We start from the raw sequence: 26,880 nt of genomic DNA on the forward strand, positions 1-26,880 counted from the left end.
TGGTAGTTTAATTTTTTAAATGTTTTGGTGAATTACCTAATCCCACATGCATCCTTCCCACAGACCCGGCAGGATTTGGTATGTGGGAGCCTACACCCCTCCAATGGGTTCGTATACTCGGAAGGAGCATTGTGAATGTCTGCACTTTTACCCAGAACATTTTTAAGTATGTTTTTAGGGCCATAGATTAGATGATACTTCTGATGCATCTGTAAGGGCAGTGGGCCAAGTTTGATGTTTAAGATTACTTTGAATGGCCATTAGCTGGTTATTCAGGAAATCCTGAATTTTTGAACATGCCAGATTCCACTATATTGCCTTTTTAGCCTTAGTGATATTTAGCACCATAGTTGTTAGCAGTTTTTGGGTTATTGAACTAAGGGTAGAAATAACACGCAATTTACCAAGGTCAGCCTGCACCTGAGTTAACTGTGCTTTAGTAATAAGACCTGTGGCCTTTTTTAATTGTCCTAATTTTTTTATATTGTTGGGCTTTATAACTATTACAAATTGCAGCTGCGCTGTTGGCACCATTCCATAAGTGTTTGGCCACGTTCCTCTTTTTCTGAGAGGAAACGTAGGCCTTTTGCTGTCCTAACCTAAGGGCTTCACCTTTTGAGAAATTAGGGTATGCAGAGGTGATTTGGAAGCTGGATAAGAGTAGTGTGAATTTATAGCTTTTAGAGGGCCAATTTTTAATGTCCTTTGTTGTCAGGAATTAATGGACCTTGGGGGTTTTAACAGTGCGAGTGTTCCTTCTTCTTTTTTGGAACAGTCATGGTTTAGCATTATACAGGGGGGAGGTTACTAGCACATCACCCTGTAATGATTTGGGTCTTTAAGTAAAATTTAAATGCATAGTAGTTCTGTTAGCAGACAAGGAACAAGTTACTAGCGTTTCACCTTGTCCTTTTCTTCTGCTGTCCAGAAGGAACAGCAGCACCAAAAGGAGCGATAGCCTGCTTATTAACTGGAGAGATATCTCGTGGCAGAGGAACCTTTTAGCAGTGTGAAGCATAGGTCCAGGCAGTTAGTTTTTGGCACATTACAGCGGTGTTGGTAGTTAACAGGACTTGCTATGGGCTTTTCCAGAGCAGGGCCAGGGCGGTCTTTCGCTGATGGACCTTTATGTAGACCCAGTCGTCTGGTTCCAGCGAATGGCAGGGTTGCTTAGGATCCTTGAGTAGTGCCTTTTTTACCTGTGTATAAAGAGACCTGACACATTTTATTAGTGCCTGGTGTTGAGTGACGTTAAGGGCCTTGCACACCTGTTGCATGATCCGGTCTGTGAAATGGGTGCCTTGGTTACTGTTGATAGAGAAGGGTAGATCAAACCGGGGAATAAATTTTTTTTAACATTTTTTAGCCACTGTGATGGAATCGGCCCTGGCACAAGGGTAGGCCTCTCTTTATTTGGAATACATACAAATACAAACAAGGACATATTTATAAGAACAATATTTTTACATATTGAAAAATTAATCTGGATATTTACAAAGGGTCCCCACGGGGTGGGGTGCACAACTGGTTTAGTTCATACAGTCTGAGTGCAATGCTAATCATTAACCTGCAGAGAACATAAGAACAAACAAAGATAAAAATGGCCATTCTGGGTCAGACCAAAGGTCCATCTAGCCCAGTATCCTGTCTACCGACAGTGGCCACTGCCAGGTGCTCCAGAGGGAATGAACAGAACAGTTATCTGTCAAGTGATCCATGCCCTGTCGCTGAAGGAACAGCAATGGATACCGTGTAGAGTCAAGCAGCAGGGTTTATTATGCACAGCGCTGGCAGAGTCACTTTGCTTATTAGGCTCAGAGACCCTGCAAAATAATTAATTACAAATGATTATACAGGGTTCTCACTGGGCAGAGTGAAGCGATGTCCACACAGAAGTTAGTTTTAATGAGATTTGCAGAGCCTGCTAGGCGGTGGGTTGGAGCCAAAGTCCCACTGTAATGCAAGTCAGAGCCCAAATGTTTTGTAGTGTGGATGCAGCTCAGCTCCATGTCACCAGACTCGGGTGTGGAGAGTCTGCCAACACCATCTAACAATCCCCAGGGACTGCACTTCCCAGCCCTTCAATTCCAAAACTTGCCACTTGCTTCCCAGGAACCTTATGTAACATGGGGATACGGATAATGGCCTCCTTTGTAAAGGACATTGAGACCTTCTGAGGAAATGAGCTACAGAAGAGGTAGGTAGTCCTAGGGTGCAGGTCCAACACAGGCTGGTCTGGCCCCTCTCCTCAACAAGGGGTCAGCTGTTGCTCTGGATCTGAAAGGCTCTTGGTATCTCCTCAACCATAAGGCCTTGTAATGTCCTAGGGACGATCCCCCTCTGGGTTCCTGACTGGGACGTTGGTTATTCCTTCCCCTGAGCATCCACCCTTAAGATTGGAGACTGGCCACTTCCCAGGGCTTTGGGAGACGAGTCAGAGCTGCGGGACACCAGTGTGGTGCTGAGGTGGGCCAGCTACTGCTCTCAGTTACCCGGGTGCAGGGCAGGAGTAACTCTACTGAATTCAATGGGGTTACGCCTGATTTTTCTATGGAATATTCCAGCTGCTGGGGGTGGTTCCAACAGGGTTCCCACACCCAGGAAAGACAGAGCCTGCTCCCTTCCCCCACCTCGAGGAGCAGCAATCAGCTGTTTGTAATGAACCAGCAGCTTCTTCTCCCATGCGAAGGCTGCAGTGTCTGGAGCTGGGCGGGAGTAGGGAGGTGTTTCAGACACACAAGGCTCCGCTTTCCCTCCACGTTCTTCATTGCTGTGTAAGTGGGGTCGGACTGAGCTCCCTTCTGACGTGGAGTGATGAGCTGGGGGAACAGACTCCAGGAGCAGACTGTGTTTGCCTAAGCACCCTACTGTGCCTAGGAACTCAGCAGAGGGAACTGCTGTGCCAAAGTGACCCCTTTTGGCTGGAGTTGGGTTACAAATCACTTTAGTAGGGAGTGCAGGGGAATGGCAGGTTGACACCCTGATTGTGTGAGGAAAGGGCAGCAGAAGGGTGCTTCACCTGCCCTGAGTGACGCTCACTCGCTAAGCAGAGGGGTAGAGATGCCAAATCCCCTGAGAGTGAGAGAGAAAGAGGGTCTGGACAGGTGTCTGTATCCAGGGGCGTGGGCTCTGCCTAAAGAGTCCTAGATGCCATTTGACCATCTCCCTCCCCACTGTGTAAAGACAGAGCTGATCAGACACACTGGAGAGTGTTTGGTTTGTTCAGTGATCGCTAGAGCTGAAATCACTGAGAACCAGGTCTAGCCGCTGAGACTCAGGGCATGTCTACACTTAACACGCTGTATCCGTACAGCTGCACCGAGGCAACTGCACTGCTGTGGCGCTTTAATGGAGATGCTCTAAGCTGACAGGAGAGAGCTTCTCCTATCGGTGTAGTTAATCCACCTCCCCGAGAGGCGGTAGCTGAGTCGATGGGAGAAGCTCTCCTGCCAACACAGCGGTGTCTACACAGAGGGTCAGGTGGATATAATTACATCGCACAGGGCACAGGCCGGCTTGTTGCTTCAGCAGTGACGTCATCCTGGTCCCCTCCCATCTTTGCAGAAGGGGAGGTCTCAGAATTGGTTCCCCCCCTCCACTTTCCTGCGAATCTCAGGGCTCCCGACGGAACAGCAGAGGAAAACTGGGACAACCGTGTGTCCCAGGGAAGCATGGAGGTCCTGACCCATCTTCCAGATCTGAACCCCTCTGCAGGCCGGACGGCTGAGCCAGTGGCAACAGCCATCTACCTAGCTGCATGAATGTCTCCATGGACTGCCCCCATCGTCCTGTCACCTGCCCTCTTGCAGCCCCACAAAGCTTTCCTTGAGCTCTCCCTACTCAGCACTCTGTCCAGCCCTCCCGGGCACGTACAGTATGGAATGTCACAGCGGTGTCTACACAGGGGGTCAGGTTTATATAACTATGTCACACAGGGGGCGGGTGTGTGTGGATTTTTCACCCCCCTTAGTGACAGTTACATGGATATAGGTCTGTAGCTCAGACCAGACCTCAGTTGTCTACGTGGTGGTGGCAGCAGCAGCCGAGGCATTTCTCGATGGCATCTCCCCACCTCCCATCCCTCCAGCAGGAGTTTAATTCACATGAATGCTCTGAACTCTGGGCCTTCGCTGACCAAGGGCAGCAACTGTGAGTGGGGTGCAGGGGAGGGAAAAGGCAAAGGGAGGTTAAAGGAGAATTTGTTGGACTTTCACACTGCAAGGGGAGAAACTGAGGCAAAGGACACTGCCCAATATATTCTGGGGTAGGATTTTTTTCATGGCTAAGGCTATGATTATGTCACAGACAGGAGGACTTTCCCCTCCAATTAGCTCTTCCCCCCAGTAATCCCCACCCCAGAACTGACAAGGGGGGCAGGGAGCTCCCAGATGCCTGCGCTGGGCCCTACCTGGCAAGGCTCCACTGCTGGGGCCTATCTTCTCCCACGGGCTCAGCCGCGGTGCTGATCTTCTTGACACCTTGGAAAGGGGCCACGTAGGGTGCAGCGGCGGCAGGGAGAAGGCTGTCTCCATCACCAAGCATCCCCGACTCCCCCACGGTGGTTGACGGAGGACCCTCTGCAGTTGCCCAGCCATGCCAGGAAGAGGGGAGACTCCGGGGAGCTCTCAGCTGCCGTGGGGGGTGAGGGTACCCCACAGCATCCCATCCCCCATGGTAAGTGGGGGACCATAGAGCTTCCACTTCTCACAGGTGGCATGGAGCCCCTCGAGGCTCCCACTCACTGCCATGGTGGTAGGGGACCCCGGAGCGCCAGCAGCAGTGGCTCTGAGCTGAACCCGCCTCCCTGTTTTGTCAGTATCTTTTTACTGAAAGTCAGGACGGGTCACAGGCAATCGTGAATTTTTGTTTATTTCCCGCCACTTGGAGATTTTTACTAAAAATATCTTAGCCTTACTCATGGTCACAAGCTTTCAAATAGTGGTTGGGAGATTTCTCAGATTAATGCCAGATTCCTTTCTCCTTTTTATTAAAAGTTCTCTTTGTTATACAGAGACTCAGTGCTTCTGAGAGGGGACGTATTGCTTCTCGGAGGCACCTGGGGTGGTCTGAAGTTTTCCCAGATTACTGGGTGAGAGCTCCAGCTGGTTCTGTTTTGTATTGGAACCCCCTGGGTATTGAACCCGGACTGGGTTGCTGCCGCCTCCACCTGGCAGAAGGGTTAGTCCTGGCAAGAAAAGCACAAAAATGACAATAGGTTCCAAAGCCACTAAGAGTGTAATGTGCAAACCAGTGTGTTGAATCTGGGAGGTGACGCACAAAGCCCCTGGATCCTGACCCACAGGGATAATGGAGCCAAGGGCAATTCTTCACAGTGCTGAGTGCTCATCGGGGATAATCCGTCTGCACTGACAATCCTAGGGAACAATATGATATATTCAAATCATGACACTGCAAAAGCCAATGCCAGCCTAGTCCACAGTGAGTGACCCCTGGAGCTCTCAGGAGAGCCAAGGGAAGGGAATGCGGAGGTGACAGGACAGGACATTCTGTTCTGGTGCTTCAGACATCTAGGATACCCCTCGATAGTGACCGACTCTCACTGACACTTGTAATCACTTTCCCAGCTGGCACCCTACTCTGTCGAGGAACTCAGCACAGGGAACTGCTTTGCACCTTTCCAGCAGTAATGAGACCCAGCTAGAGATGACTGTGTCACAGGCTGGTATTGTAGCAGAGCAGAGGACCTCTTACCGTCTTGGTGCTGGTGGTGGGGACAGCAGACATGGACAGATCGTATGTCTGAGATTTCGTGCTGAATGTTCGGAATCCCTTGAGCCATCTCCTGTATTCCTGTCTCACCTGGAGAGTGAGGGACATGGTCACTGCACTATGTAACTAACGCTGAGAAGATCAGACATGGCCACCGTGAGGCCGGTGAAGGTGCTGGGTGGGCACTGACGGGCTGTGGGCATTACCTGGCGATTGAGGAGACAGTGCACCAGGAAGATGAAGGCTCCCTGCAGGCTGTTGACGATGGTGAATAAATACGCCATGACCGCGGCTGCTGGGCCGACTTGGAGGAGACCAAGGCTCCATGTGCAGCCCAGAATGAAGAGTTGGGCGATGGCTTTAAAGGTCAGTAACCTGGATAAAGGCAGATGGAGAGATCCCGTTACAATAACGCTATGGAGAGCAATTGGGTCAGGAGGATCTGAGCAGGGTGGGGTGGAGCTACTGTCCCCTGCTTTCCTATGTGGGACAGGGTTACTCTCAATGCAAACAAACTGGGAATTCATTCCCATGGATCCTAGATATGCTGTTCCCCTCCTGCAATCTCTCACTCCCTTCTCATGCCAAGGACCTTCCAAACCAAGGCATCTGACCCTCCAGGATTGTTTTGTTGCCTTCTCACCTGTGGTCTTTGACAGTGGACACATCTGCATTGAGGGAGGAGAGTTTGTTTCTCAGGATCCACAGGGTCAGGGCAAAGAACGTTATATTTATCTATGGGAAGAGTAGGAAATATTTCCTGTAAAACATCCCATCCGGGGCTGGTGACTCCAGCTGAGGCAGAGAACAATCCCAGGGGACCGAGCCGAACACTGCAGAACCAGGGACTGCTCATTTCCAGTGGGAATCATCCCCTCTATTGTAATATCCCCTGGCAGCTCTCGGTCCCTCCCCATGCATGGAGCTGACAGCACAGCCAGGGCTGATCTGGATCAATGGGATCACAGAGGCCAGATGCTGTTCAGAGTTCAATATGGAGCCTCTCCAGTGGAGTCAGGAGTTATTTTGGGTTTACACTGGTATAACTGAGAGCAGAATCTGGCTCAGAGATTCCAGATCCTGCCTCTAGAATATTTCCTGCCACTTCCAGGCTGTAACAAATCCTCCCCCCTGCAACTTCCCCAGGTCGTAGGGAGGTATATGTAGGGACACTTGTTTCCCCCCTACAAAAACCACTGCAGAGTGCAGCCCTCTCCTTTCCTCGTTCCTTGGGTCATTAACTCGACTAGACCAAACTCTTCTGTCTTCACTTGGCAAAACTCCTGTTGACGTCCCTGGGAGCTGGGCCCGAGTAACGGCTGCAGGCCTGGGGATACAGCACAGGGACTCATCCCGGGACTGACCACAGCAGATGAGCCAGGTGGGACCTAACTGGGTCTTTCCTTGTGTTTTATGGGCCACGTTTCCCTCCCTGCTTCACTGAAATCAATGGGGTCGCAGAGGTGCGAGGAGAATGGGGCCCTGTGGTTCTGTGAGGTACCCACCAGGATTATGGCACAGACTGGTCCCAGGAAGCTCCAATGAAAGCCTTTGTCCATTCTGAGCCAGCAGCTACAGGGAGGGAGGAAGAAGAAGGTGACTTTAATGGGATTACTGCCCTTTTTCAGTCCTGAGGGCAGAGAGGGGGTGCCACAGGGCAGCTGGGTCTCAAAAGCGAGATGGATCTCAGCCTGCCTGTGACATGGCCGACTCTCTTGCGGGCACCAGGCAAACAGCCCTTCCCAAGTACCTCAGCATCTCCTGCTTTCAGCCACCACTTCCTCTTCCACCTCCTCACATGACCCTTTCTGGTGGATGGGCGCAGTATTGATGGAGGGCCAGACATGCAGCGGAGGGACATTGGCCTAGCTGCACTGAAGGAAGTGGAGCTGTCCTGATTTACACCAGCTGAGGATCTCACCTGGGGTATCTAGAACACGCCACACTCTGTTTTAGTGGAGTCGCTCACTTTAGAGAGGGGATGCTCAGGGATTTGCACACAGGAAGAAGGTGCATTTGTTTCCTACCCACCAGCCCCACAAACCCAGCCTGGGAGCTGGGAGTCAAGCTGGGATCTTTCTGGCTTGTTCTTCCGCATCATCAGTGGGGTGAGGAGTGTAGATGGCTGACAGGGGGCAACTCAACTGCATCGCTTGGGGCTGCTTAGTGTCCCTGGGGATGGGAAGGGTCCCAGGGGGACATTCAGCTCCCAGGCAGGGCGAGCCGGGAAATCTAGGTTCAAGTCAGACCTGGGGTGAGCCGGACAAGCACATGGAAGCCACATCCCAGCTCCCCTTAGGGACGGGCCCTGCACGTACTGTTTGGAAGTTTTGTAGCCGTCAGGTTTCACCGCTGCAGAAATAGCCACCACCAGGGCTGGGAATCCATAGCCAAACGGGTACATGAATCTCTTCTTGAACCGGCTGGCGCTGGTGTAATTCACGACCTTCAGGTTCCTGACGGTGAGGAAGAGGTGCAGCCCCTCCAGGAACATCCAGCTGAAGCAGGCCAGGAAGAGGTAGTGTAGGAAGCCAGCAATGACAGCACACGCCACCTGGGGGAGACAGAGAGCCCGGGGCACTGCGGTGAGGAAGGGAAATGCTGAGTATGGGAGAGACCTGCCGGGGGGTCACACCGGGATTCCTGCTAGCACAGCTCTCCAGGTATAGCGCTCCGTGACCCACAGATGGCAGGTTCCTTGGTCTATGGAGGGTCCTGCAGGTTCACATTGCTGATGCAGGAAGGGAGCAGAGATTAGTGGTTAGAGCAGGGGAGCAGGGCTCAGGGGACCAAGGGTCTGTTCCCAGCCCTGCCACAGAGTCCGTGGGTGACCATGGGCAAGTCACTTAGGAGAGGAATTGAGGCACAGGGAAACTGTGACATAGGGATAGAACTGGCTGAACTCCAGGGGTTGGGGACACTCAGAGCACTGTGCCCAGTGTGAAGGGGCCTAACAGGGTGGAAACACCCCCCGGGAACCTCCCCTGTGTCCTGCACAGCCCAGAATCCAGGGAGCACAAAGGGTTTCAAAGCCACACACCCCAGCCCTGCTGCGAGTGGAGGAACAGAGCAGAGGAGAATCAGGCCGTACCTGACTGCTGGGGTGGGTCACCTGGGTGAGGAAGAGCAGGTCGGCCAGGAAGAGGCAGAGGCAGAGCTGCAGGTGGAGGGAGGTGCTGACGTTGCGGATGGAGCGGCACAGGAGGAAGGTGAGGATGGCCAGGAAGAGGCACAGCAGGGAGAGGCTCAGTCCCACGTAGGTGATGATGGTCAGTGGGTAGCTCTCCTGTAACACAGCAAAGGGAGAATCACCAGTGACCCCAGCCCAGCCCCCTCGGCTCCGACTCAGCCTTTTCCCCAGCAAAGCCTCCAGTCGCTCCAGGGAGAGCTTTGCCCACGGCTGGGTGTGGAGCTCAGGGTCCTGCCCTGTGACCCGAATCTCACAGTGAGATACCGTCACTGCGGTGGTAGCCATTAGAACAGCGAAGCTGGAGAGATGGTCACAGCTGCAGGTGGTGTGAGTGCTGTTCGTGTGCACAGTGGTGCAGCCGTCCGGAGACCAGCTGCCGCTCTCGGCCACCACTTTCCAGTAGACGCAGAGAGCCTCTTCCTCCTCTTTTTTGGCCTGGAAACACAACAGAATCATCCTCATCCTCTCAGAACCACAGAACGTTGGTTCTGTTATCACATGTCTATAGCAAACCCGAGGTCAGCTACAGCTCCACAGTTCTCCCCACGCAGCCCCCAGTGCCCACTGGGGCCATCCCGGTGACAGCAGAGAGAGAACACAGATCCTGTTGCTGCAAAATCACAGGCCCTGCTATTGGAGCAAAAGGGTAATAAATCCTTGCTAGCCGTTAGCACTATATGGAACCTGGCACATGGCTGAGCAGTACTGACTGCATCCAGCAGAGGGCAGTGCTGTGTGCACACATACCCATATGCACCCTAACCACTTCATTACCGTATCTAAGAGTTTCTTGCTGATTCCCTGAACCCCACTATCTACAGAAAGCGGCTTTCCAGTTATTCCGGCTCAGGGGTGAGCTAGGCGGAGCTGTTACCCTAGAGCACTTTGCACAGCCCTGTGTCGTGGTGCGACCCCGGTAACCTCCTCCAGTAACACAGCCCCAACGCATCAGGAATAAGGAGGCCTCCTCTTCTCAGGACCATCAGGAGCCAGAAAGGCAGCACGGTCCAAATGCCCAGCAGGGGATGGTGCCTTCTATATACCCCTCTGGAGCCCAGCTATGGAGCAAAGAGAGGGGATCTCCCTCCACGCACCTGTTTATGTCGCAGGGTGAACTTTGCGGGTCTGGATAGGTTAATGGGTCTCCCATCTCCGATGGCCCCACTCACCACCCTGGAGTTGAGATGACTTTTCTCCAGCTTCCCACCAGCCGGCAGATTTCCCTCGCTGAGACGTCTCGCACTGATGATGGAGTCCAGGGTGGAGTAGGAAATAAAAGCAGCAGCCCCCACACCTGTTGGGAGAAGAGATGATCCCTCATTAGGGAGCTGGGGACACAATGGCAAAGAATGAGCCGGCCGGGTGCCCAGGGGTCACAGTGAGTCTGTGGCAGATCTGGGAATGGAACCCAGGATCTTGGCCACAACTCTTAAGGTTACCTCCTCCCTCGGAGCCCCCAGGAACGCATCCTGCTGGAAACGTCCAGCTGCAGGATGCAGAGATGAAGATTCAGTTTTTCTCAATGAGACCAGGAGAGGGGCTGGCCAGGAATGAGCTTCCCCTGGTGCTGGAGGATTTGGGGCCCTGAATATGGCAGCTGAGGGTACATGATACCCTGGTCCCCCACATCTCCATTTGGGGGTCTAGCTAGACTAGGGCATCCCTGCCCTTTCCATTCTCTGGGCCCACTTCATACCAGAGACCCTCTCATGAGCCGTCTCCCCTCTGTGCCCCCAACTCCTCACTGCTGGGGGCTCAAGCTGTGGGACAGGCAGGAATGAAGGTGTCAGCTCCATGGCCACAGCCTGCGAACCACATGCTCAGCCAGCAAGGAGCACTCCAGGGCTAGAGACAGAGGCCGGGGCCCGGCCTGGGGATCCATGGGGAGGGAGGGAGGAATGGGGGAGCCCTGACTGGGGTTCGGTGCCCAGGAACCACTCTGTGCCATGGTTTGGGCCCTGGTTTGAGATGGTACCTTGTGTGGCTGCCCCAGTGACTGTATCACAGTGCACATCCATCGTCTCATTGTGAGCGCTCAGCGTGAAGACCTCGCTGTGCTGGCTGCAGTCCCCTGTGACGAGCCGTGTCTCAACAGCTGCAGGGAAGTAGGGTGAGGAATGACAGAACCCCTCACTGTGAAACCACTTCCCTTGGAATCTGTCCATTCTGGGCCAGATCCACCCCACTCCCCCTGCCCCTCCCACTTGGAGCTGGGGGGCTTCAGGGCTCTTCCATACTGTGGGAGGGGGAAATTTGGAGTCCTCCCTACAAGTTGCAATGACCTCCCCCATATCCCCTCCCCCCATTCTGGCTGTGTCTCCCTGGGGATGCTGCATCTCCAGAAGGGGGAGTAGTGGGGGTGGGGGGAGGCGCCTGGCTCAGCATGGCAGGTCCTAGTGGTGAAATGCCAAATATCACATTTAAACCCTTCTCGGGCATTGCTGTTGCTCCTGGGGGCACTGGCAGGGCTGGGTTATATTTCCTGGTGCAGGGGCCGTGCTGTTCTGTGTCAGTACTGAACACAGGCTCACATCACAGTGGTATAAAAGTTCTAACTTCCAGTGGATTTGGGGCACAGTGTGTAACCCCATATCTCATGGCAGCCAGCAGCTGGCGCTGAGAGCCACACGTCCCCCCTCACCCAGAGACTCCGTCGTCACGTTCTGTGTTGTCCTCTCCGGAGACCGGAGCGCAGTGGCCAGCGCGGCCAGTTCCACGCTCTCTAGCAGGACCGTCACGGCCGACCCCACCTCCCCCTTGTCTCCGCCATCCCAGAGGGAGGTGCTGATCAGGAGGCTGTTGAAATGGAGAGTCACGTTCTGGGGACAGGAAAGAAAAAGCCCTGGGAGCGAGGAGTCCGGGGGTTCAGGTGCCACGTCCCCTGTGTTCCCAGGGTTGTGTTGGGCATCACAGCCAATGCCAGTTCAGGGGGCTGCAGTGCTCTCAGAGGGGAAGCCCTTTACAAAGGGGGTCCCCTGAGGCTGACTCGGAGCCTCACGGGGACCTGAAGCTAACTGGGGCTTGAACCCTTTGTCATTCCATCTTCACTCCTGCTCCCCCATCCCTCCATTACAGATGCCAGGGAACAAAATTGTCACAAGCCCACGGCTTCCTAGGCTGTCTGTATGCTGCATCCAGCAGCTGCTCAGAAATGTCTGGCAGGGCAGGGATAGAGCCCAGATCCTGCTGCCTGAAAAACCCAGGTCACTGACAGATGAGCTGAAGGAGAATCCCCATTAACTGTTAGCAGTCTAGCACCTCTGATTAATAACAACAATTCTGAACACTAGAGGGCACATGTGGGTGGACAAACACAAACGAGCACTCACACCACTAGAGGGCGTGTGCCTGCAGACACAGACAGCACTAGAGGGTGCACCCCCCTCTGCACAGCAGGGGAGGGCACAGATCTTTCCTGAAGAGTATCTACATTTCTCCCTCCTGCCAGTGAGACTCCTAACTCAGCACAGCAGCAGGCAGGGCTCTGGGGCACACACAGGGGAACTAGTCTGCAGGGCACATTCAAGGGATGGAGCCTCTCACCTCCAGTGATAACGTCGCATTCCCATCTCCGCACATGGACATCAACATGTTTGAGACTGAATTAAAGAAAGAGCAAAAACAGCTGCTTCCATCGCTCTGGTTTACCTGCAGAGAGACCCAGGGCAGAGGGTGAGTTCTGCAGGCACTGAAGGGCGACCGGCATTGGTGTTTGCCTTATGCAGGGGCCTGATCCCGACACCCCTAATTAAGTGAATAAAGCTTTTATATGAGCCATGTCCAGGACATGTACGATGGTGCTGTTGCCACAGCAAGAGGTTCAGGTAGCGAAAGGGAACACTTTCTAGTAACAGCTGGAATACATCAAGGCTTTGGACTAAGCCCCTTTTTGTTCACGTCGGTGTTCAGTGCATTGACAGAAAGCAGTCAGAGAGTGGCCCCCTGGCACATATCTTTTGTAGATAATGTAGGGCTCGTGTGGGAGAGGAAAGAGGAAGTGAAAGAAGATGACATGGAGGTGCATATTGGAAAGTAATGGCACGCAAATCAGCAGAAGAAATCAGAGTATATGGTCTGTAGGTTCAATGCTCTCCTGCAGGAAGACAATGGGCATGTAAGTCTGGGGGCCAGCCTCCAGCAAAGCTATACATGTTTTACAAGGTTCGATATCAATTTGCAAACCCCTAGAAGAAAATAAGGAGATAAGTAATAGTCAGCATGGACTTTTCAAGAACAAATCCTGTCAAATCAACCTGATAACTGTCTTTGGCAGGGTAACAAACCTTGTTAATAGGGGGGAAGCAGCAGATGTGGTATATCTTGACTTTAGTAAGGCTTTTGACACTGTCTCACGTGACCTCATAAACAAACTAGGGAAATACAACCTATATGGAGCCACTCTAAGGTCAGTGAATAACTAGTTGGAAAACCATTCCCAGAGAGCAGTTATTAGTGGTTCAGTCATGGTGGAAGGGCATATCGAGTGGGGTGCCATAGGGATCCATTTTGGGTCTGGTTCTGTTCAATATCTTCATGAATCATTTAAATAATGGCATACAGAGTACACTTATAAAGTTTGCAGACGATACCGAGCTGGGAGGGTTTGTAAGTGGTTTGGGGGATAAGATTAAAATTAAAAATGATTTGGACAAACTGGAGAAATGGTCTGAAATAAATAGGATGAAATTCACCAAGGACAAATGCAAAGTACTCCACTTAGGAAGGAACAATCAGTTGCACACATACCAAATGGGAAATGACTGCCTAGGAAAGAGCACTGCGGAAAGGGATATATGGGTCATAGTGGACCACAAGCTAAATATGAGTCAACAGGGTAATGCTGTTGCAAAAAATGCTAACCTCATTCTGGGATGTATTAGCAGGAGTGTTGTAAGGAAGACTCGAGAAATAATTCTTCTGCTCTACTCTGCTCTGATGACGCCTCAACTGGAGTATTGTGTCCAGTTCTGGCGCCACATTTCAGGAAGGATGTTGACAAATTGGAGCAAGTCCAGAGAAGAACAACAAAAATGATTAATGGTCTAGAAAACATGATCTATGAAGGAAGATTTTAAAAAATGGTTGTTTTTAGTCTGGAAAAGAGAAGACAGAGGGGACATATAACAGTTTTCAAGCGGATAACAGGTTGTTACAAGAAGGAGGGAGAAGAATTGTTCTCCTTAACTTGTGATAATAGGACAAGAAACAATGGGCTTTCATTGCAGCAAGGGGAGTTTAAATTGGACATTAGGAAAACTTTCCTGTTAGGATAGTTAAGAACTGGAATAAATTGCCTAGGGAGGTTGTGGAATCTCCATCACTGGAGATTTTTAAGAGCAGGTTGGATAAACACCTGTCAGGGATGGTCTAGATAATACTTAGTCCTGCCATGAGTGCAGGGAACTGGACTAGATGGCCTCTCGAGGTTTCTTCCGTACCTACAATTCTATGAGAGTACAGGAAAACGATGAACTCAACAAAAAAACTTATAAGTAGACTATGAAAGGTATGGAGTGAAGGGAGAGAAGTGAAAGAGTGCTCTGCGATAAGAGAATGCCTGTCAAACAGAAAAGTAAGCTCTAGAGGACATTGATCAGGCCTGCACTTTTGTTTGGCTCTGAAAGCCAGGACTGAGGAAGAGCCAGGAGCTCTTCTTGGAGATGGAGGAAGTGAAAATGTTAAGATGGATGCTTGGAGTTACAAAGATGGACCATATTCGACATGAGTGAATTAGGAAGTGAAAGTAGGACCAATTATAGAGAAGCTGAGAGAACTAGGCTCATATGGTGTAGGCATGTGACAAGAAGGTCAGAAGAAAAAACTGGAAACAAGTTACTAAACTTAGATGCAGAAGATAAGAGGATTGGGAGACCCCAAACTAGATGGATGGCCATCATACAAAAGGATTTGATAAGCTGCAGATTTTCCGAGGAACTGCTTCAAGACAAATAGGAATGGAGAAGTACTTGAACAGCTGATCGCATGTAGATGGGACGAGCCTAGAAGGATGAGGAGGATCGGGTCCCAGCGATGAAAGGAACAAACACAGAATTGCCCTGATCTTGGATTGGGGTTTACAGGGGTCTCCGTAATACTAACAGCAAAGGTTTTTGTCTGGGAATTTCCATATTGGTGGTACAAAACATAGAGCAAAATCCCCAACAAATGAATGATAGGTTCAAACGTACCGGCAGAGAGAAATTCCTGCACGTCTCTTTGATTCCCTCGAACTCAGAACTGCAGTTAATGCTGGGGGCTTGGAGTGATGGGAAGAGAGGAGCAGACGTTAGAGTTTTCATATCAGATTTTCATATCAACTCACTCCTGCCTGGGGGAAAATCCCCTTCTTTTCCCAGCCCCGATGGCTGCTCTCTGGCCACATGCCAGTCCTGCCCTGCCAATAGTTTAACATGCGGCTGCTGCAAAACTCCCTTCCTCCCCGTCTCACTCTGTCTCTCTCTCCCCTCCATTTACACTCCGCTTCACCTGTTCCTCCTGCTCCTGTCCCCCGCATCTCTCCCCCTACCCATGATCCTGGGATTCTGCCACCCTCTAGCTGATCTGAGTGTGTTCCAACGTGACTGGGTTAATTTGGAAGCATTCCTCCTTCAAACACAGAGACATTGGCAGCCCTGAGTCTGTGCATCAGCACTCGAGGGCACCCTGAGTGTGAGGGCAGGGAGAGGAGCTGGGTGCCCCCTGCCTCCAAGACTTCTTGACATGTTTCCATCTTCTCTGCAGAGAGACTTGCTGGGTACAGATGCCTCTGATTCCTGGGGAAAACCCACCTTTACACGTTGTTTGGTTCTGGACCCAGCTCCCAGTGGAAGGGATGTAGCCGGTTGGGCAGGCACATTGGTGACTCCCGTTGGTGTTCTCACACTGTGCTCCTGGGCCGCAGATGTCAGGGGATCTGAGACATTCATTAACGTCTGGAAAGGGAAATCAGAGAGGCCCCACTGAGAAGCTGTTTTGAATCTCTGACCATGGAGGTGTTGTCAGCAGGATTTTGAACCTGGGACTTCCAGCACCACAGTGAGGTGTATGTTAAAGGAGTAATCCATTGCCAGGCAGCAGTAGTAAGCTGTTATCCTCTTGATGGACCAGGCATAGAAGCGGGACATCAGCCCCCTTCCCAAGATGAGCTCTGTGACTCTCCAGCCCAGGTCTTTGCTATTCTAGATACTCTCTTCCCCTGATTTCTAGGTCAGCCTGGGGAGACCCCCCTGTGATTGGCTGCCTACCTCAATTCCCCACCTCCTGGGGAACTGAAGCCAATCAGGGAAGCTGCAATAGCCAGGAGAACTCTCCCCTCTTCCCCCTAGGAATGGAGAGATTTTGGACAGGGGAGGGGGCAGAGTGAGCCAAGCAGCTCAGGGCATCTCTGCTTTTCTCCCTCCTCTCCTCCTGTGAAAAATGGGGCAGTCTTCTCTCTGTCCCCTCCACCCTCCCACAGTCCATGAGCAGGAGCAGGCACCACTCTGAGTTCACATGGGAGAAAGCCACCAGAGCCTAACGGGCCTGGCCTGAGGGTCACAGGTGCTGGGCCCCAGAGTTACTGGGAGCTGGGAACGCCCAACACATCTGATAGCCAGGAAGGGCTCCCACTTGAGAGGAAACTTTCTTGGTGGCTTAACTTCACACAGGAGGGCATCCCACAGCCTAGGCCCCCTCCTGGTGGGTCCAGATTCTGCTCTCACACTGGGGTAAATCTGGAGACACTATTAGAGTAATTAAGGTTGCTTTGGATTTTACACCAGTATAACCAAGGGCAGAGTCTAGTTCAAGGGGCCTAATACGCCTCTGATTCATCCCAGCTGGCTGGTTCCAATGAGCTCCCTGAGGAAGCCCTGGTTTCCACAGGATTGTCCCACCCAATTGGGACGCAGCCTAGACAAAGCACTGTGATAATTCAGAGTCGGCCGTGCAGAGAGCGTGGGGCTTCTCAGCCGGGAGAAGGTGAATGACAGATGGTTCTTACCCCGGCAGGTGCTCTCGTTCGCGGGGATGAAGTTCTCTTTCCCGGGATCAGACTCAAATCCATCGCTACAAGAACAGTAGTAACTGCCTGGAAAATTGTGGCATTTGGTGAAGTTTCCACAGACCATCAGCACCAGACACTCATCAATATCTGTAACACAGAGGAGAGCCCAGTTCATTCCCAGCACAGAGACATTCCTCTTTACCACTCACCTGCACTGACCCGGCACATGGAACCCAGGTGTCTGGGGCCCTGAGAAGTCACTGAAAAAGGACCCAGGGGGGCTTCCCCTGGTTTGAAGACAATGAAAACTGCTGGGAAGTCAGGGGAGGTGCAGCCAGTGCTGGGGTGTTGTGCAGGAGACAGAATGCCCTGGGATAACAGCTTTGGGAGCCAGGATCCTGCTACAGGGCAGGGATCAGCCTCTCTCTGCTGCTCCAGTGTGAGGGAGGGGGATTGCAGGGAGTCATGGGATGACATCCAGATTGCTGAGCGACCCCGGTGGGAGCAGAGACCCCTCCAGTCTGACACAGAACTGACAGCGAAGGTCAGCTGCCCTTCACGTGCATGCTACCTGCTCCATGGGACTGGGGAACAAGGCAGGGCAGAGAGGCCCTTGGTTTGCCCTGTCCGCTGGCTTTGGCAGGACTGGGTCTGGGGTGAGGAACACAGCATCATATGGTGTAAAGCTCCCTGCCAATTCGCCTCTTATTCACCCCAGCAGGCTGGCTCTAATGAAACCCCTGAACAAGCCTGTATGGCTAAAGCTGGACAGAAAGACCAAGTGGTTTAGTGGGAAACTAAAAAAAAAGGGGGGTTGTTTTTACAGGGTTCCCCCCCTTCTTTCTTTCTTTCTTAGGGAAAAGACATGGGGGCTGGGGGAGGCAAAACATTATCTTAAACACATTTCAAAAGAAACAAACATTTCCCACAAAAGCAGCATTTCTTTTAGCTAAAACGGCCATTTGGGCCACCTCTGCAGATTTCTACAGTAGCAAGCAGGACTGTCCCACCAAACTGGGCTGCACCCTGGACAAAGCATACTGTTAATTCAGAGCCAGCCGTGCAGCAAGCATGTGGATTTTCAGACAGACAGAGGGCAGGGACAGGGGGCCCTTACCCCGGCAGGTGTTCTTTCTCACCTGCATTTGTGAAGTTCTCCTTCGCAGGGTCAGACTTCTATGCCCAGTGATGGAGTAGGAATTTTCATAATATTTTGTATGAATATTGTGTGTGCCTCAGTTTCTCCTAAATGCTGCATTGTTAACTAGGTGGTGGGAAAAGGTTATTGCCTTACTGCAGAGACCCAGAGATACAGGAGTGAAATTCTGGACCAGGCTTCCAAGGGGAGCAGTACGGGCAAAAAACCTAATTGGTTTCAGGACCGAGCTTGATACATTTATGGAGGGGATGGTGTGATGGGACTGCCTGCAATGGTATGTGGCCCATCAGCAACTGGTATAGCAAAAATCCCCAATGGCTGGAGATGGGACACTAGACAGGGAGGGCTCTGAGTTACTACAGAGGAGTCTTTCCTAGGTAGCTGCTTGTTGGCTCTTGCCCACACGCTCAGGAAGAAATTTTCCCCTTAGTCAGACTGGCCAAGACCCTGGGTGGGTTTTCACCTTCCTCTGCAGCATGGGACACTTGCAAGTTTAAAGTGAATTCTCTGTAACTTGAAGTCTTTAAATTATGAATTGAAGTTATCAGTAACTCAGCAAGAGGTTTGAGGTCTATTACAGGAGTGGGTGGGTGAATTTTGGTGGCATTTGATGAGCAGGAGGTCAGACTAGATAATCATGATCATAGAATGTCAGCATTGGAAAGGATCTCAGGAGGTCATTGAGTCCAACCCCCTGCTCAGAGTAGGGCCAATCCCCAGACTGATTTTTGCCCCAGATCCCTAAATGGCCCCCTCAAGGACTGAACTCACAATGCTGCGTTTAACAGGCCAATGCTCAACCCACTGAGCTATCCCTCCCCTGGCAAGAAACATCTTGGAATAAGTGACTGGCAGGAGTAAAACAAGGGACGTTGAAGGACATGGTGTATATTCATCTCCCCAAGAAGAACATTGCCAGCCCAGGCAGGGAGAGAGGATTAAGCAATGGAAGCTTAAGAAAGATGGCTGGCTCCAGCCCCGGAGCACCCATGGAGTTGGTGTCCATGGTATCCAGCAACATTTGTCATCACAGGGTGCCTGTTGTGGGAATGCCAAATGGAGCTTTTCAGCCGGATTCCTTGCCTTTGCCAGTGCCCTCAGGTGTAATACCCTGGTGCATATGACCCATCTGCTTTCCAGGGCTGCCCTAGGAACACGGCCTCCCTCTCCCCAATGTTCTGCAGTAATTTGGGGGAAGTGAGGTGAGGATATTGCAGGGGGATTTGGACGTGTCTCTGTGACTGGACCAGCTTCAGCAGGAGACAGTGAGCGAGAGCCAACCCAGACTACTCTACAGCTGCAGTGTGGGAAGCTCAAACCCCTGCTCCAATTCAGGTAGAGGGGGATTTAAATCGGGCCCTCCCACATCCCAGCTAAGTGCTCGAAAACCGGAGCTACAGCGTGTGGGGGTAGGGGAGAAACAGCACCGCCTCACGGTGTTTCCAAATTGCTTTTCATTAATAAGCACTCAAAAGTGGCCAAAATGGAAACAACACATTTCATTTGACCTGAAACCATTTTTTCCTGATTTTCTCTTTTGTTGAGAAAATCGAAAAATTTTCATTTCAGGTGGATCCGAAATAATTTCCTTCTCAGATTGGCCAGCGCCCCAAACTCTCTGCTGTGCACACAGCTCTCCTCCGAAGTCACGGAGGCATTTTGAAAGCCACACCCTAGTTAGCCAATGTTTTTGGTTGCATTGCCTGACACTGGCCCTACTCCTGCAAGGCGCTGATCACCTCTAGAGGGCGCTGGCAATCAACCTCAACTCCCACTGAATTGAGGGAACTCAGCAGCCCTCAGGACATGCTCAGCACCTAGCAGAATCCTACACCAATAGAGAGGCCCAAATGTAACTGCCTGTCAATCTGGATGTAGCTGCAATGAAAGCCCTCCCCAGAGCTCTGCCTCCCTGGGGGGAACCATCCACCCAGATGGGCCCGCTGGGGTTTTGTTAAATACTAGTGACCGACTGCTCAGCCCCCTCACTTTTCCCCGCAGGTATTGCACACTTCCTGAGTGTGTGATCTGGCTGGGGTAAGACGTGAAGGCCCTTTACCATTGCAGGTTTCCTTAAGATTGGTGAAGACGCGATTCCCACTCGGCTGGAATCCGTCCAGGCAGGTGCAGTGAGTGTTGTTCACACACTTGGTGTTTAAAGGGCATGTGATATTCTTGTTGCAGTCCTCAGTGATATCTGATGGGAATGGAAACCAGGTGAGAATGAGCTGCCCTGCACCATTTGTCTCGTTCCCCAGGTTTATCTCACTCCCCGTGGGCCCTTTCTCATGTGCTCCCAACAGCTCTTCGGCAGCTAAAGTCTCTTACTTGCTCATCAGCCTCGCAGGCTGAGAGCTACCAGTCTCTGTTCATTGGTGAACATGGTCAGACGCTTTCGCCCCCATGGAAGTGAGGGGCTTCCAGCACCGGCTAAAGCCAGGTGTAACATAGGCAGGTGAATGGTCTGTATCCTGACCCACAACCCCCACCCCACATTTCTGTTCTCAGCATCCTCATTTCCACAGCTCTGCTGATGCCCCTCAATCCTGACCCACAACCCCGGCTATTCTAGCCCTGGGATTCCCCCCAACCACTGTCACTGTGGTGCCCCTCAATCTGGAGCTCAGCCCCGAGCGCCACATGCAGGCAGAGTGTGCCAATGCATCTCAATCCCACCCCACCCCCACTCAGCCTGCTAGTTCTCCAGGTACTGCTGTCAGCACCACCAACCCTTGAGTGGAGGGCGAGGCCTAGCGACACCATTCGGAGGTGTCTCAGTGAGATGTGGCAAAATGAGGAATTACGCAAAAGACAGTGTGTCTAGTGGCAAACAAGAGCCAGGGCTGGCTCCAGGCACCAGTGAAGGAAGCAGGTGCCTGGGGTGGCCAATAGAAAGGGGCGGCACTCCGTCCATTAGTGGGGCGGCACATCCGGGTCTGTGGCGGCAATTCGGCAGTGGATCTTTCCGTCCCTCTCATCCTCTTCGGTGGCAACTCAACTGACCCGTTTCAGTCATTGGCAGCACTTTGGCGGCAGGTCCTTCAAACCCTCTCTTCCACTTCGGCGGCAGCTCAATCTGGTTTGTCTTTTTTTTCATCTTCTTCACCGTTTGGGGCAGCAAAAAAAGCTGGAGCCGGCCCTGACTAGAACCCCGTGAACAGAGGGGATGAGACTGAATGGACAAATGAACATACAGGGACTAAACCTCACACAGGGGGAGGGCCAGATCCTCAGTGGGTGTAAACTGGCATCACTCTTTTAACTTCAGTAGAGCTCTGCCCATTTACTCTAGCTGGTGATGTGGCCAGTAAACCTTTCCAGTTCTGAAGGTTCTGGTGTGACGGGTTACCCCCACACACTCCGGGGTGCCACCTGATGTATCGGGGTACCACTGAGCCCGCCCCTTCCACCAGCCTGGGCTCCCTCACCCTGTCCTGCTGAGCCAGGCCCTAAAGCCTCCTCTAGCACACCTACAGGTAGGGACACACCCAGCTACAGAAAGACACAGACACTGAAATCAGTACTGCACGGGAAGGTTTTCAGTTGAGTAATTGCCCAGCACTGAAGCGCACACCCCCTTTGGAGAGTAAACCCAAAATTGTATTGGCTTGCACTGCACAGAGAACTGTACAGCGTAAGCCAATTGAAATTCGCCTTCTCCCTCATTGTGGAGGAAGATATGCACAGATTTTTGCCCCCAGTTATGAATTTCACAAACTGGTTTAGAGAAAACAAAAACAAGTTTATTAACTACAAAAAATAGATTTTAAGTGATTATAAGAGAGATAGCAAACAGATCAAAGTAGATTATTGAGCAAATAAAACAAACACTCAAACTAAGCTTCATACACTAAGGAAATTGGTTACAAGTAATAATTTCTCACCCTAAATGTTGTTTTGGTTTTGCTTGCTGCTTAAAGCTCCAGATATTCCTTTCTCAGGCCAAACACATTTTCCAGACTGGGCTCAGTCCTTCCCTCCCCACCTTTTCCTTTGTTTCTTAGGGCATATTTGTACTGGCAGAGCTACAGCACCGGGAGTTCACTTCTTTCTCTCCTGCCACTAAGAGTTCTGGGAAAGCGGAGGGGGTCGTGGGGCATCCTGGGTCCTGTCCCAGTGCCCCGTGATGCAGTCCTTCACATCCCAGCAATCCCTGTGCTTCCGTCCCCATTTGGCGCCATCTTTCAACAGTTTGTGTATTGCGTGTCCTGCCTCTTCGGGCTGCAGTAATGGATCCTGAACTCTTGACCAGTATGCTGCTCGCTCTGACCAACATGTCATGAGTGGCAATGGAATTATTTCTTAAACTACAAAGGCAAGAGGAGTGCGACACTGATCTCGCCACGTGTAGTAGCTACGATATGAGATTGCTTGTGGCATTCACGGAGGTGCTGACCACAGTGGAACGCCATGTTTGGACTCCGGAAACAAACATTGAGTGGAGGGATCACATCATGATGCACGTCTGGGATGATGAGCAGTGGCTGCAGAACTTTTGGATGAGGAAAGCCACAATCATTGGACTGTGTCATGAGCTCTCCCCAGCCCTGTGGTGCAAGGATATGAGAATGACATCTGCCTTGCTGTTGGAGATACACATGGTGACTGCACTGTGGAAGCCGGCTACTTCAGACTGCTACCGATCGGTTGCTAACCAGTTTGGAGTGGGAAAGTTGACTGTTGGACTCGTGTTGATGGAAGTCTGCAGGGCTATTAATCCCATCCCACTCTGAAAGATCGTGACTCTGGGAAAGGTGCATGGCATTGTGGATGGCTTTGCACAAATGGGGTTCCCTAACTGCGGAGGGGCGATAGATGGCACGCACATTCCAATTCTGGCACCAGACTACCTAGCCACTGAGTACATTAATCTCAAGGGGTATTTCTCAATGGTTCTCCAGGTGCTTGTGGATCACCATGGGCATTTCACAGTCATTAACACAGGCTGGTACGGAAAGGTGCATGATGCACGCATCTTTCGGAACACTTTCAGGAAGCTGCAAGCAGGGACTTTCTTCCTGGACCAGAAGATCACTGTAGGGGAAGTCACAATGCCCATTGTGATCCTGGGAGACCCCACTTACCCCTTAATGCCGTGGCTTATAAAGCCATACATGGGGTAACTTGACAGCAGCAAGGAGTGGTTCAGCAGGCTTAGCAAGTGCAGAATGACTTTTGAGTGTGCTTTTCACCATTTAAAAACCCACTGGCACTGCTTTTATGGGAAGCTGGACCTGGCCGATGACAATATTCCTATGCTTATAGCTGTGTGCTGTATGCTCCGTAATATTTGGGAAGGGAAGGGTGAAAGCTTCACTCAGGGCTGGATCACAGAGGCTCAGCACCTGGAGGCTGAGTTTGAAGAGCCAGAGACCAGGGCTATTAGAGGGGCATAGTGCGGGGCCATAAGGCTCAGGGATGCCATGAGGCAGCAATTTGAAGCCGAAAGTCACTAATATTTGGTGCTATGCTCAGGAGTGCAGTGCTCCTAATGGTAGGAGGTGATTGGTGCAGACAATGCAATATGTGGGTTTAACATAATTGTATGTTGTTTTGCAGGGATCTTTTTACTTTCAATTAATAGAATAAAGATTGCTTTCAACCCAGCACTATTCTTTTATTTAAAAAACGACAACCGGCGAAAAGAGTCAACCAAGAAAAAAAAATAAAAAAACCATCAGCAGTGAGGAAGATGAAAAAAGGAAGGTCCCAGGAGGAGGAGTGGTCCCAGGATGGCTAAAGATTTGTGTATGTCCAGGGATCATATTCAACCTTCTCCTTTGTAGTACAATGCAATAGATACTGTGCTTCAAAAGGGACAAACTGCAGAGGGACGGGTGTTGAGTGCGGTGGGTAGTGGGAGTCCGCAGGGCTGGACTGTGAGGGGGAAGGAGTGGAATGCTGTGGGTATAGACTGGAGGTTGATAAGAATGTGTTGGCAGTGTCTGCGGAGAGCTTGGGAAAGAGTTTTGCGACAGCGGCTGCAGGGGAGGGCGGACATGGAGCTGCTTGGTTTGAAGAGCTAATATTGCCTGCAGCATGTCTGCTTGGCTCTCCATAACCTTTTAGAACTGCTGTGTGGCTTCATTCTGGCATGCCACATTCTCCTTTCAGTTCCTCTCTTCACTGTCCCACTACTCTTTCATTCCTGTTTCTCAGCAGCAGAGTGCATCATAACATCATGCAGAAAGTCCTCCTTAGTCCTTCTTGGCTGCTTTCTAACTCTGCGCAGCCGTTGAGCCGCCGATAACAAAGAGGGAGCCTGGGCTGGGCTCCCAAGGTCATTGTTTGCAACACAGACGAAGATTTAAAACACAGCCAGTACTCACACACCTGTCACTAACTGGCTGACCCCAGGCAAGCGCACATGAGCCAAAGGGGGCAGAGTAAATTATTCTTCTCAGACCCTGTTGTACACTGGGCACGTGGCTCTTCCTGTCCCCACACTTTCCACAGGATGTGACCATTATTGAAGATATCTCGCTGCTGAGGGTCAGCAGGGATTCAAGGGAGGGTCTTCTCCAAGACTGCGGCTTCCTCCCTGGCCCCTATGCAGCTCGCCTGTGTGCGGCAATGATCTGTCCCCTGCCCCCCTGTGATGGCACAGTGGCACAGGAAAGTTACCGTTAATGGGGCAAGAAAAAAAGCAGCTCTGCCAAAGACCCTCCGGCAGCGGATTGCCCAGTATCTCCATGAGAGTTTCCTGGACGTCTCTGAGGGAGATTCCCATTAAGTGAGGGAATCAATCAACAGCTTGTTCTGCTGCTCAGACTAGGCAAGCGGTGGTAGACTAGCCTGCTTTCTGCAGCACACCTGCCCCAACTCACTTCAGCGATTCCCCAAATCAAATCCACTTACCAGGGGCCTTCTCTCCTGTTTGTGCTTTGCCAACATCCAATAGCTGTGACTGGCTAATCTCCTCTGGGGTAGAAAAGAGCTCCTGGCTTCATGAATCTCTGACCTCCAAGTCATCCTCTGCCTCTGGGTCCCCTTCCCACTCCACATCCTCATCTGAGATTTCCTTCTCCTGGCTCAGTCCACTTTTGACTGGCATGCAAGCCACGGAAGTATTCACGGTGGTCTTTGCCGTGGAGGTGAGGTTACCGCGGAGTATTGCAGCCAGCTCTTTGTAGAACCAGCAGCTCGTGGGTGCAGCACTGTAGTGGTGGTTTGCCTCCCACACCTTGTGGTTGGCGGTCCGCAGCTCCTTCACTTTGACCCTGCACTGCAATGTGTCCCGGTCATGGTGCCTTTTTATCATGCCCGTGTCACCAAGCAAACAGGAAGGGGACTTTCAAAATTCCAAAGGAATTTACGGGATGGGGATGACAGTTGGTCACCTGAGGGCAGGGCAGTAGAGTTCAAACTAATGACCAAAGAGGCCAGAACAGGCATTGTGGGACACCTCACAGAGGCCAATCGTAGCACTGTAATCGAGCAGGGTGTCTACACTGGCACCATGGAGCTGTAGCCCCAGCTCAGAAACCCATACGCCTCTCATTGGGGTGTTTTTTTACAGTGCTACAACTGCGCAGTTTCTGCGCACTAAGTGCCCTGGAAGTGTGTACACCTCAGGAGTTACAGAGCAGAAGGCTCCTTTACTGCGAAGAGACTTGCCAGTGTAGACAGGGCCTAAGATGTTTCCAGCAGTCATCCAGGGCAGAGATTCAGTGAAGAATGAAACCTGATTAACTCATCTCCTTGCCGTAAATAGTATTTACATATGGTGGGGGTGACGTTGCACTCTATATGATTTTATGATGGTATGCTGATGAGTGTGACTATAACGTAACTAAAATATGCTTCATGCAAAAAGTCTCTTGTAAGATATCATTACAAAACTTATAATCTACTGAGTGTGGGCATACTATTTGTATAAATGTATCACGCTTGTATCTGAAACTAGAAATATGAAATATCACTCTGAGGTCCTATTGTAGTTATGCAAAGTGTGGTCCATTAATGGTGGTTTGGAATCTTAATGGCTCCCATTAACAGGACAATTGACTGCAGATGGCTCTGTTTTACTTGTAAATCTTCCTGTATACGTGTGTGCTGGCAAGTGGGTAATGAAGTCTTGCAGTGACATGTGAACACTGCAACTGGACTGGAATCCATCTTTAACCTGGTGCCTTTCCATTAACAAGGAGGGGTGGGAACCCAGAGGGACAAAGGATTCCCATCTTATCCAAAAGATGTATAAATGGGTGGAACAGAACAAAGGGGGCGGCCATCATGAGAAATCCCCTAGCTACCACCTGAGCTGGAACAAAGGCAGTACCAGGGGAAAGGATTGGGCCCAGACTAGGAAAGCAGCCAGTCTGTGAAAGAAACTTATTGAAACATCTCTGAGGGTGAGATTTTATCTGTATTCAGTTTTCTTACTGTATTAGACTCAGACTTGCGTGTTTTATTTTATTTTACTTGGTAATTCACTTTGTTCTGTCTGTTACTACTTGAAACCACTTAAATCCTACTTTTTGTATTTAATAAAATCACTTTGTACTTAATAATTAACCCATAGTATGTATGGATTTATTTGGGGTTTGGATCCCATTGGGAGTTGAGCATCTGAGTGTTAAAGACAGGAACACTTCTTAAGTTGCTTTCAGTTAAGTCTGCAGCTTTGGGGCACGTGGTTCAGACCCTGGGTCTGTGTTGGAGCAGACTGGCGTGTCTGGCTCAACAAGATGGTGCTGGAGTCCCAAGCTGGCAGGGAAAGCAGGAGCAGAAGTAGCTTTGGCACATCAGTTGGCAGCCCCAAAGGGGTTTCTATGATCCAACCTGACACAGTGGGAATCCTTTGTTTCCCAGTTT

At 51.1% G+C, this 26,880-nt stretch overlaps 1 protein-coding gene across 6 annotated transcripts in view; it reads right to left on the minus strand.

Annotated features, from left to right (window-relative positions):
- Positions 1-4,928: 4,928 nt before the first annotated feature.
- Positions 4,929-26,880, minus strand: part of LOC120391377 (adhesion G protein-coupled receptor E3-like) — a 35,545-nt gene continuing 13,593 nt past the window's right edge. For 3 of the 6 annotated variants that reach the window (XM_039515012.1, XM_039515013.1, XM_039515014.1), the window contains exons 4-19: positions 20,123-20,260; positions 16,902-17,051; positions 15,709-15,852; positions 15,109-15,176; positions 12,464-12,568; positions 11,562-11,739; positions 10,896-11,015; positions 10,015-10,214; positions 9,185-9,355; positions 8,822-9,016; positions 8,049-8,284; positions 7,236-7,302; positions 6,374-6,465; positions 5,937-6,105; positions 5,713-5,820; positions 4,929-5,375 (exon numbers count right to left, since the gene is read on the minus strand). In XM_039515012.1, coding sequence (XP_039370946.1) covers positions 5,328-5,375; positions 5,713-5,820; positions 5,937-6,105; positions 6,374-6,465; positions 7,236-7,302; positions 8,049-8,284; positions 8,822-9,016; positions 9,185-9,355; positions 10,015-10,214; positions 10,896-11,015; positions 11,562-11,739; positions 12,464-12,568; positions 15,109-15,176; positions 15,709-15,852; positions 16,902-17,051; positions 20,123-20,260 — 2,189 coding nt within the window. In that variant the 3' untranslated portion in view covers positions 4,929-5,327. Of the gene's footprint in view, positions 5,376-5,712; positions 5,821-5,936; positions 6,106-6,373; positions 6,466-7,235; positions 7,303-8,048; positions 8,285-8,821; positions 9,017-9,184; positions 9,356-10,014; positions 10,215-10,895; positions 11,016-11,561; positions 11,740-12,463; positions 12,569-15,108; positions 15,177-15,708; positions 15,853-16,901; positions 17,052-20,122; positions 20,261-24,921; positions 25,296-26,880 lie in introns of those variants that run through there. The other 3 variants (XM_039515017.1, XM_039515015.1, XM_039515016.1) reach the window with 3 other exon arrangements.

This window comes from Mauremys reevesii, linkage group 25 (genome assembly GCF_016161935.1).
Source record: "Mauremys reevesii isolate NIE-2019 linkage group 25, ASM1616193v1, whole genome shotgun sequence".
NCBI lineage: Eukaryota > Metazoa > Chordata > Testudines > Geoemydidae > Mauremys > Mauremys reevesii.